We start from the raw sequence: 12,085 nt of genomic DNA, 5'->3' as shown, positions 1-12,085 counted from the left end.
GCAGGTTACGAAAAGCATTGTTATGGATTGAAACAAGTCACCACGTGCATGGTTTGGACGGTTCACCATGGCAATGAAGAACAATGGTTTCAAACAGTGCAACTCAGATCATACTCTGTTCTTGAAACATCAAAAAGGGAAGGTAACAGCATTAATAATCTATGTTGATGATATGATTATTACTGGGAATGATAAACAGGAAATATCACAGCTACAAGACTATCTGGCTACGGAGTTTGAGATGAAGGATCTAGGTGGACTCAAGTATTTCTTGGGAATTGAGGTGGCTCGATCGCAGCAAGGCATATTTCTCTCTCAAAGGAAATATGTCTTAGACTTGTTGACAGACACAGGAATGCTAGATTGTAAACCTGCGGACACTCCTATTGTTCAGAATCATCATCTTGGAGAATATCCGGATCAAGTTCCAACTAACAAAGAAAGATACCAAAGGTTAGTGGGAAGATTGATCTATTTGTCACATACTCGACCAGACATTGCTTATGCGGTGAGCGTTGTCAGTCAATTTATGCACTCTCCAAGTGAAGACCACATGAATGCAGTTCTTCGGATACTTAGATATTTGAAGTCTGCACCTGGAAAAGGACTTATGTTCTCAAAGCATGGTCATCTAAATATTGATGGTTATTCAGATGCAGATTGGGCAGGTAATGTAACAGATAGAAAATCCACATCGGGTTACTTCACATTCGTGGGAGGTAATTTGGTGACATGGAGGAGCAAGAAACAAAATGTAGTAGCTTTATCCAGTGCAGAAGCCGAGTTCAGAGGCATGACTAAAGGGATTTGTGAACTTCTTTGGTTAAGAAAGTTGCTTATTGAACTCGGGTATAAACCTACATCCACAATGAATCTCTTTTGTGACAACAAGGCTGCTATAGCCATTGCACAGAATCCGGTTCAGCATGATCGTACTAAACATGTTGAGGTAGATCGACACTTCATCAAACAGAAGCTTGAGGCTAAAGTGTTTCAGTTTCCTTTTGTGAAATCCGAGGATCAATTGGCGGATATTTTGACAAAGGCGATTTCCAGTAAAGCATTCCACAATTCACTGGATCAGTTGGGCATTGGCGACATCTATGCACCAACGTGAGGGGGAGTGTTGGCGTGACTTGTGGATATTGACTTACTTTCCTTACACACCAAGAATTCCTATTATAATTGTAATTGATTTACTTTAATTCCTGATTTCCTACTGTAAATAGATTTAGGAATTTATTATTTACTTGCCCATTCAGGTTTCATTGTATTATAAATATGACCTCCTACAATGAGAAGAATACACAGAAAATTCCCACAAACAAATACTCTCTCATAGTTTTCATATTTTAGCAGTATCCACAACCATTTTCTCAACATATTAATCACTTGTCTTATGCTAAAGAATATAGAAAATGGTTTGTAATATATATATATATATATATATATATGAGACCTAAGTAATCAAGCAACATATACATAGAGCAATTTTTTTTTCCTCATATTATGTAATCAAACTGTTAATCAGTATAACTCGAAACTCAATTATAACTGTGTTTTTTTATAAATTTATAATGTTATTTTTCATTCCTTCTCCCCCTCAAAAAAAAAAAAAAAAAAACTCGCGTGAAATGAGCGTAGCATTATTTTGGTCCTCCCGATTTTTCTTCTTCTTCCCCTTAGTATATGTATACTATATGACGTGAGTATATGTATACTATATGACGTGAGATAATAAGAAAAAATTATAAAATTTTAGATTATGACCCTCAAACATTGAATTATGGCTATGCCCCAAGCTACCCGTTCCACACAAGTGTTAATCCTCCAAACGACCACTTGACTACAAATATCTCTCGAGAATGAAGCATGATTTTGACTGCTGAGGTTGAAGCCACATGCAGCACTGTTAATTTACACAAATTCTGCTTCTGCTTCTCTGTCATGACTTCCCATTTGACCCTTTGGGTCATCACACAAACCATGCAGACAGCTCACTCACATGGGTTGGCCTTGCCCTTGTAGCCCCACTAGGTCCATGTTAGACAAATCCCTAGGGAACCCCCCCAAAAAAAAACACACATATATATATATATATCATGTGGAACTACTACCTAGCTACAAAGTTTTAATAATTATTTTCCATTGAATTTTAAACTATATATACTTCACATATAACTACTAAATACCAAATAAAATAAAATAAAACAGTGATAAAAAAAAAAGTAGAGAAATTAATGAATTGATTAAAGTAGTTAATTACCAGGTGAAGGAGAGGTAAAATTGGGAGGATGTTGCCTTGAGGTGGGGGGTTGTTGTAGGAGTGGAGGAGCAGGATTTGGATAGGAGGAGGAGGGTTCCATCTGCGTAGGATAGTAGAGATAGGAAGGAGCAGGCATACGATGCGCCGGGGGTGAAGAAAACGTTGCCCTTGGAGATTGAAAAGAATAGCCATGATAATAATATGGAGTGCCCATGGGAGAAGATGGTGATGATCCATAAACTTGATGAGAGTAGTACTGGGGCTGCTGTTGAACTTGTTGGTTGTACATTGCCTGCTGCAATACATCAACCATTCATTAATATTGTGAACCAATTGTTGCATATGTTTCAATTATTGTATATGCAAGAGAGAGAGAGAGAGAGACTAACTTGATGGTACCCATAATCTGCAGGAGTGTACGTTGGGTAGCTGCAAATCAATATTAAATGAGATTGCCGGGTAACGATGGCAGAAAATAACTTGATAGCTGAAGATTTATTTCCAACAAAATAAATTCATTCTATAGGTGAGAAGTTTTTTTCTTTCTATGATTTCATTCTGGAAGACAAAGGGCTTATAGTTTAAGTGATTGAGAATATTTATCCTTGTATTCGAGAGGTCTAAGATTTGATTCTCCCTCCCCAATATCCAATATCGCTTCTATTATAACAAAATAATAATAATAATTTGCTTCTTAAAGTGTTTCGCACTGATCATATTAACAGAGATTAAGTTAACTTTGACTTAATGAGATGTATGAGTGATTGGTTTTAGGGTAGAACTTGTAAAAAGGGGAACAAAGTTGGAAAACACAAAAGACTTAGGAAGCACCACCCTAGAGTTGACCGATGAAGACAAAGATTGACCATTTGTTTCTTTTTAAGTAATATCACTGTAATCTATTCACGTCTTCATCTACCAAATGTAGCTCCATTAATCTTTATAATTTCCTTAAAACAATTACATTTTTCAGCAATTAATAATATAATATTAATGCTGTATTTTATAGATGATTTTGGTCAATATATCCATCAATGTATCATAATATATGTACATCAAGAGAACATGGCACCCCACCTTCTCTACGAAGGTCAATTTACATGATTTATATTTGCTATTTACAGGTTGATACCAACTGTACCGAGGAAATATTTATTTATATGTAGCATAAAAAACGACACTTATTTAATTCATTGCATATGCATGGACCATTTCTCTTTAACCCTCCAAAAAAAAAAAGCTTTAATTGTTATAAAAATAATAATAATGCAACATTTCTTACCTGTAAGGTGGATATATAATAGGGGCTGGTGGCGGCAGCGGTGGTGGCAATGGCGGCGCTCCGCCATACGATTGTGCAGCCTGTGGTGCACTTCCCTGGTATGGACCGGAGGCTTGATTTCTTCCTGTATAAACCATGAAAATGCACAGTTTTAGCAAAGTTATACAACGATACGAGAGAGAGGGGAGAATCGAATGCAGGACCTCAAATGCGGGTTGAAATATGTAATGTACCTCTCGGGGGTGAAGGCCGAGGACGTCCTAACGAAGCAATGTTACAATTTGCTCTTCTTCCATCGATCACAGGGTTTGGATTTGCACAAGCCCTCCTTGCCGATTCCGAATCACGAAATGTCACCTAGTCATAAAATTAGAACACAAGAGTAAGCCAAACCAGAAGACAAAATAAAAATAACCCATCGATCTTTGATTAAAATATCAAAGACTTACAAATCCATAGCCTTTAGATTTTCCAGTGTTCTTATCAGCAATAATGACAGCCTCAAGAATCTCCCCAAACTGCTGAAAGTATCTACGCATTTCATCAGTTGGTGTCTCCCAAGCGAGCCCTCCAACAAACACTTTCGTAAACGTTGTGTCCCCAAACTGTGATCGGTAATGTGGATAAGCCATGGCATCTAAATCATCAAAATCACAAACTGGTTTCTTGGTTTTTGCCACATGAACTCATACACAAACGCAGTTGTTGATCACAGAGAAGAAATATTGGCTAAGCAGAGGCCTCTTAATTTCTTCCACCTCATGTTGTTGTTGTTGTTGATCTTCTTTGCTTGCTCCATGTCTATATGCTCCTCCATCTCCATAATTATTATTCCATCTCTCTCTTTTTTTTTTCTTTTTTTTTTACAGAGAGAAAATCATTGAATACACAGAAATTTGAAAAGGGTTATTGCATTAGTTTAAAATGTTGCTGTTGCTGTTGGTATTGCTGTCAAATATTTGATGAGTAGTTTGAAACAGAGGAGTTGGTTTGGTTGATTGAGTGAGGGGGGGAGAGAGGGAGAGAGAGAGAGAGAGAGAGAGAGAGAGAGAGAGAGAGAGAGAGATAAAGCACCCGACAGCTGCAAACCCTGATTTGCTGGCTATGAATTAGGAGAGGGGAGGAGGGTGGCTTCGTAATAGCGAATGACAGCTCTGTGTGACTAATGCACTTCAAGTGTGTCCTCCCTGTCTCTGCATTAATATACCCTCCCACCCTCCAATCAAATTTTAATCCCACCATTCCAATCCTCTCTCTAATTCGCTTGTTTTATCTGTATCCTCGTAACACCATCACATATTATATTATCACTTATATTATAACACTGTGTATATTTATTTTATTAGTATTATACCTTAGAGTGATAATTATTCATCACAATATATCATAATTTCGATGAATTTGTAATACCACATGTAACAAATAAAAAATATTTTGATCTTCGCCACCCTGGTGTTCTTTTTTTTAGTTTTTAATCTTAATTATTTGTCCCAAAGAAAGTTGTATTAATGTAGACCCAAAAAGCATAATATGGTATGATCTGTAATTAGTTAGTTGTTTTGTTTACACAATTAATACAGTGTGTGTGTAGGTGTGGGTATCAGAGATGCCCCAACATTTGTACTCATTGTGGGTCTGCTAACTAGGCCAGTAAGATGGACCATTCGATCATCACCGAGTTGCCCTTTCTATCGAAAAATGATTCAGTGGATGTGATTGATTTTGGATAATTAGATATAACAATAACACAACTAAATTTATTCACTAAATAATGGGTCATACGTGGAACCAAGTTCACATCGAAATTAATCATCCGTATTTGTGTGATTCATAAGTCATATTCTGAGTCAGAGTCGATTGGGTTGATGGCAACACCTATCAAGGTGTGGTTGGTCAATCAGATCGGTGGCCACATCCAATCAAGATGTAACCGGTTTGGGTTGGAGCCCTTCTCTGATACCATGTTAAATTTCAAAGAGACGGATCAGCGGCCCACTATTAGCAAAACCGATATTGTCCCCAATTTAATCACTTACAAAACTCAGTAGGTGTAGAGTTTTACCACAAAAAACTTCGGTGTTATTAGGAGTGGAACCACTTATTATAAGTTCTAATTTATTTAGTCAAGTTTTCGATGTGAGATTTTATATTCTTCAACAAATACATATTAATATATCTTACTTATTAATTATAAATAAAATTGAAAGTACATACAGATTTAAATTAATCAAACCCTGCCGTATTATTTGGTGAATAAAAGTTAAGGAACAAATTTAGTATCTCTAACAGTTCTCTTAACTAAATAAAGAAAAGTTGGTTGCTCTTGTAATGCTGCTGAGCACTAACCAGTGGGTTTAATTAGTTCTTTGAATTTGTTTAATGTGTTTTGATTTGTGGCTGCAATGGACGACAATTCATGGTATGTGAATTGACAATTGGTTTGCCCAAAAGATCACCAATGTTATTATTATAATTTCTGCACTTGTTGTTCTGCCTCATGTTACATTAGCTGGTTATGGTCAAAAGAACAGCTAATTTTAGCTTAATTTATTAGATTAAGATTTAATCTTTTTTTATGACTCAACTGCTTCCAAATGCTAATCAAATATTCCCACATGACCCCATGTTCCTAACTGTCTAATCATAAGCTGTTTACAAAGCCAACTTCCAAACAAGAAAAATAAGTGAAAGAAAACAGTAGTTAGGATTACATAAACCAATGGTTTCAGTCTTTCAGATAAAAAATCATGTGCATTGCAAGCTTTGGGCGGCAGCCAAGGAAAATCAAAATCATGGTACATTGTTGTTTAATTTTATATGACCATCTGTATCGAATCATTCCCAATGCTTGGTCAATAATCATTAATTAACTAAAAGGGTTCGTGCTCTTAATTGAATTATTATATGTTAATGGAAGACCATTATCTTGTCCACAAGCTAATGACCATGCGAGCCATAAAGTCTCTTTTGAAGGATCACATGTTCTTCTTGTCATGTTTTAAAACTTGAAATTGAATGAGTATATATCGAGTAATGTTCTCTTGTCAGATTTATATTGTCACACAGTTAACTATTTTGCCTATATTTGTAATATGAGCCGTACACACTAAACTTATCAATTGTTCGTAATAATATATAGTATGATAATTTAAGTATCTTATATATGTTTGTGTTGACAAGCCTTATATTAAGATAACATTTATGATTTTATATAACTATGTAGGGTAATACTATCACTGCCATACTTATGTTACCAAACCATAAACATGGCTACATATTCAAGCAAAACCAAACATTATCAAATGGTTTAGAATCTTAATCTAACAACATAGGTATATTATGTTATAACATGTTGATAAGAAAATGTTTACTATCGAACATAACTATATAGTGTAATATTATTTCGCCGGACTTATTTTCATGTTACCAAAAAAAATATATTTATATTGTTATATTGTGAATCTAACCCACATGTTTTAAAAGAATCAACCTCATCAACTATCCATATTACAATCCAACTGTTCCCTTGTCAGTAGTATATGCGGGAGAACATGCATTTCCCTAATTAAGTATGTATTGTATTCATATAACTCTCAATGACTTTTGATGGTGAGGCCCATGAGCAGAGAGAGCAGCAGAGAGGAGGATTGATAATCTAGCTTGTTGCCAGCGTTAGGGACGAGGAGGAGACAGCTATGAGTTGAGCACCTCTCTCTCTCTATAGTTTTTATGATACAAAACTGTACAAGTCCGTGAACTGGCACTTTGCCAGTCCTCTCCACGTGGGCTCCTATCATTCTTTGACAACAATGAGCTGGATTTCCATCTATCTACCCCCTCTCTCTTCTCTCTCTCATAATATTTTTGGGTGACCCTCCTTTGTCTGCACCAATCAATGGCTATTTAAAGCTGCCCTCCACTCTCAGTCTCCACTGTGGTGGAGTCCCTCAGCTCTTATTTGCACAACCCTAATTTGCACATTTCTGCAGAAAAAGAGCTTTGCCCTTCTCTTTCTCTATGACACTCTTTCCTCAGCAGAAGAAGACCCTTTTCTCAGTAATACCAGTGAGGCTTTCCTTCATGTTCATGACATGATTGAAAAGCTGAACTCTTTAAGCCTTTGACCTTTTTTCTTCTTCTTTCCTTTCACCCTTTAGAGGATCTTTTCTAGGTATACCTAGGCTTAACATTTGCAAGTTGTTCACCAAAGAACAATGGCTATAGCATTACTCTTAAATCATATATGAACATGCAATGCTAATGACCTATGAATTTTTACACCTTTTTGCTCTACTAGGTTTTGAAACTTCAGACAAGATGTTAAATTGTTAATGTACATATTTGTACATAGTAGCATGTGTACGTAGGGTCAGTTTGAGACTGGTTGTACAAAATGTACATATGTTCATAAGAGCATTTATTATAAGCGTTTTTATTAGAACAACATAATATATAAATAAATAAAAACTATTAAAAGACCAAGTGGAAATTCTTTATAAAAATAAATAAATAAATATTTTGTGCCCTCTTGGACCGTGCCCAAGGAAGTCGCATTGACTGCTTCTGTCCAAGGCCAACACTGAGATTGACAAAATTTGAGAAAGTTTATGTATTATAACTAAAAAGTAATAAATATTGCTATGCCAGAGCAATGAGGTTATGTATTCAATTCCTCCTTCTCCTTAAGAAAAACTTACCTATATAGGAGATATTACTGTTACGGTTATTTCTAGTCAATCATCTATTGCCATGTGTTTTAAGTTTCTGACATAACATTAATAATGTTATTTTTTGACATAGTAATGCGTGATAGGTTTGGAATACCGCCATAATAACATCCCATTACATGTAAGTTCTTCTTCCTTATTTATATCACATATATCTTTTTATTAGCTCCTATTTATAGTGCACAATTTCGTGGAATGTAAGGTAGTGGTCATGATCCATTTGATATAAAAGAGGGCATTTTTTTATCAAGAGTAATGCTACACTTACCACATTTTTATCCCACATTTCTATACCACATGATGTGACATGTTCATATTATATGTCACATCAATTAAATTGATGAAGTGTATTTTAATTAAGGCAATTAGAAAAACAAATATTGAAATAAATCATAAAAGAAAAAAAATATTAAATAATTTTAATTGATGTGGCTGTCTACCTCAACTGCCACATCAAATGATATAAAAATATGATATAAAAATGTGGTAAGAGTAGCATTATTCTTTTATCAACGATATAAAAGAGGGCATAGTGTGTGGAGTGAGTGAATTATATGGTTTAAATTAAATTCTCACCTGTCCAAAAGCCTAAACCCGTATAAATACACCTGAAAAAGCACAAGTTAAATCAATAAAAGAAATTTTTTATATAAAAAATTAAAATATAATATAAAAAAGCCGAAAGGGGTGCAATTCAGCCCAACTTTCTGTAGGTGAAATGCTAAGAGTTAATGGGCCTTTTTCTCATTTTGGCAATCAGTCAATTAAAGGCATTGCAGGCCCATTTTGCTGGCAATCAGAATCAGTCAATTAAAGGCATAGCACGCTCATTTTGGCAATCTGGACGCGTTAGTAGCACAGAGACAGTCACAGGCACAGACGGCTGCTGCAAAAGCTTCAGGCTTTTCCGACCCGCATGCATTCTGTACTCAAAGGACAAGCTCCGGCCAATGCCATTCATGGAGCGTCCATCACTTCTCTGTAAGCCAATGCTGCGTTGGAGAGAAGCGATTGGCCCTTTCAGGCTATATATACTGGTAAGGCTAAACCCAAGAATTTTTTTTGTGAGAATACAAGCCACAGAAACGTCAGTCCATTCATAGTTTCAACTTTCCTCTCTGTCTTTACATTTATTTTTCTTATTCACTCATCTCATCAGGATTCATGGCTGGGAAATGCTCCGTGTTTTTCAAGTTTTTGGTTCCTGGGTTCAACAAACGACTTGTATGATTCTCTTCTCTTCGCTCTCTGTTTAATATATATATATGTGGGTTTTCACGTTTATGTTGTTTTTGAGGTTTATGTTGTTCAACTTCATATGTTGTTTACATATGCTTTCTCTTGACAAATCTAGGTTCATTTTTCTGTCTTGGTAATAGGGTAATAAATAATTAAATATTTTAAAAAACCCTAAATCTTGCTGCTTTTTCCTTGGTCATGTGATTGTGTATGTGCTGGCATATTTTATGAGCAACTTTGGACTATAAATTGGAGATAAAACGACTCCACATTTTTGTTTTATAAAGATTACTGTCCCTAGTTTGATTCTATGTAAAGTTGTGTTAATCGGACTTATAAATTAATTATAGTAACTTTCAAGTAAGTAAACTTCATTGCTGGAAACTTGCTTTGGTAGTTTTGTGGTTGTTTTTTGTGCATCTATGGTTTTTACTATGAACTACATCTATGGTTTACCAGCTATTATGTTTACAAGTTATGTGACCAGCATAAGTACTTTGGCGTACTCTTTTGAAGTAGCAAAGAAGTGAGTGTTTGCCCAAGTGGGACAAGTGATGTAAGAGAAATTTTACACACTCATGGTCTTATTATTCTTTTTATGCTTCTCCTTTTGTTTCCAACGAAATTTCGATAATTTGTTTTGATGGCAGGCTATTTAGTTTCTTAGCTACTGATTTTGTTTTACAAAGTATGAATATTGGTCTAGGAAATTAAGTTGGTGTTTAAGTTGAAAGTTGAATACAGATGCATCCAGTTATTAATATGTTGTTATGTTTTTGGTTTCAAACATATTTTTTGGCAGATTGTATTCGAAAAAGTGCAAAACAAACTACTATAGTTACTTCCGCTATGCAGACAATATTGATGTTGAACATATTGGCACACAATCTCCAACTAAAAGTTTTGTCAGTGGGAGTGTTCAAAAGATTGGTATCTCAAATTGTCATCTATGAGACTTTTGATTCAATCAATCAGTGGGAGGAAAAGGTTAATTTGCAGCTGTTCCATTAAATGTTCCTAGTCTTCTCGTGTTGACTTATCAATAATGCATACTGCTGATTACGCAGTTTCTGATTTCTGATGTATATTGATTTGCAGCTTAATTTATTGCTTACATAAATTTTGTTCTAGTTGGTTTGACACAGATTTTAATGTTTTGATTGAAAATACATAATTGAGTTCAACTATGAATTTGTCTTCAGTTGGGATTAGGATTGTGATTAGGATTGTGACCCAATATTTTTGTTCTACATATGAACAGTCACTTCCAGTAGCTTTCAGTAGTTCTCTGAGTGAAAAGAAACTGGATAAAGCAGTTATTAAAAGCTGCTTGGGATCTTGGTGTGTGAGACTTGGCAGGAGTGTTGATGGAGTACTTTCTTTCGAAGAAGGTTGGGAAGTTTTTGTGAACCATCACGGCCTGAACATTGGAGAAATGGTAGTATTTGAACACAAAGGCAAAATGGTGTTCACTGTGGTTGCCTATGAGTCTTGGTAGTGAGAAAGAGTATGAACTGCAGAGCGACAAGCACCAGCATGATTACAAAGGTGCGTTAAATTTAAAATTCTCTTGCATTTCACACAAGAATGGCAGTGGCATATTAATTTTCATTCGCCTTCATTTCCCACAAGATTTACATCAGGTTACACTCAATATTTTTACTTTTGATAGGATTGCACCCTCTTAATTATAATGAATGTTGGGTTGCATCTAATGTGGGTTGTTCCTTGGACTATTTTCAGGAAAAAGAACCTTAAAAGGAACTGCATCCTCAAGCTCAAGGACTTTGTTCAGTACCACGATGAGTAAAACCCATGGGGATCCTCTTCATGCTTATATGGTAAGTTTTCTAACTTCTCTTTGCCTGTATGAAGTGTGTCATGTTATTATTTGCATATTATTGAAGATAAAAAATTTCATGATGTTCACTTCAAGCACACTTCTTGAGTCTGGAGTTTTGGTGGCAAAGCCCTTGGCAGAGTTGTGAAATTGGTCTGTTTGTTCAGGGTTGAGTTGCAATCCTTACAACTTTTTTCATTTTTTGATTTTCTCTAAATTTGGTAGTTGTTTTATGACAGACTTTTCCTGCAAAATTTGCAAGATCAAATGGCATTGTGGCCACATCCAGAATCATTCTCAAAGACCCGTCTGAAAGATCATGGCCGCTGATCATAAGTAAAGTGGGAAAGCAAAACCAGGGGTAGTCATCGTATAGCTACTAGAAAAGGATGGTACAAGTTTTATGAAGCCAACAAGCTCAAAAATGGAGATGTCTGCACATTCAACCTCAAACCGGTATCATCTAAGTCAGGTTCAAAATCAACACGTGTCTTGGAAATCCAGATAACCCGCGTTGGATCCTAGTCCATTGGTCAATTTGTTGTTGTCTTTCAGATTTTGAACAAAGATTATCAAGCCAGAAGAATGGAACTTTGGTGATATCTTTATTTAATCACGGTTTATTTTACACTTTAATCCCCGAAAGTTAAAATAAATTTACTTTTGTCGAACCCACCTCACTTTGAAATTACTTTGCCTTCGCCACATTCACATGCCTGCTTCAACTTGTA

General features: G+C 35.5%; 1 protein-coding gene and 1 long non-coding RNA gene across 5 annotated transcripts in view; one reads left to right on the top strand and one right to left on the bottom strand.

The window, feature by feature from the left end:
* LOC18792926 (RNA-binding protein 38) overlaps positions 1–4,835 on the bottom strand; it is a 9,642-nt gene extending 4,807 nt beyond the window's left edge. The window contains exons 1-5 of one of the 2 annotated variants that reach the window (XM_007226194.2): positions 3,998–4,835; positions 3,782–3,905; positions 3,549–3,672; positions 2,656–2,695; positions 2,267–2,558 (exon numbers count right to left, since the gene is read on the bottom strand). In XM_007226194.2, the coding sequence (XP_007226256.2) occupies positions 2,267–2,558; positions 2,656–2,695; positions 3,549–3,672; positions 3,782–3,905; positions 3,998–4,180 (763 nt within the window). In that variant the 5' untranslated portion in view covers positions 4,181–4,835. Of the gene's footprint in view, positions 1–2,266; positions 2,562–2,655; positions 2,696–3,548; positions 3,673–3,781; positions 3,906–3,997 lie in introns of both variants that reach the window. The other variant, XM_020560957.1, reaches the window with a different exon arrangement.
* Positions 9,140–12,029, top strand: LOC109948491. Of its 3 annotated transcripts, XR_002271135.1 has the most exons (6): positions 9,140–9,312; positions 9,435–9,499; positions 10,317–10,501; positions 10,776–11,062; positions 11,258–11,355; positions 11,594–12,029. It is a non-coding gene; the product is annotated as an uncharacterized LOC109948491 (long non-coding RNA). The 3 variants fall into 3 exon arrangements; XR_002271137.1 differs by lacking the exon at positions 10,317–10,501; XR_002271134.1 differs by having other exon boundaries at positions 10,317–11,062.

The sequence above is a fragment of the Prunus persica genome, chromosome G1 (genome assembly GCF_000346465.2).
Source record: "Prunus persica cultivar Lovell chromosome G1, Prunus_persica_NCBIv2, whole genome shotgun sequence".
In the NCBI taxonomy this organism is placed as follows: Eukaryota; Viridiplantae; Streptophyta; class Magnoliopsida; order Rosales; family Rosaceae; genus Prunus; species Prunus persica.
The sequence above is the reverse complement of the archived record's forward strand: the minus strand, read 5'-3'. Positions and strand labels throughout refer to the sequence as shown.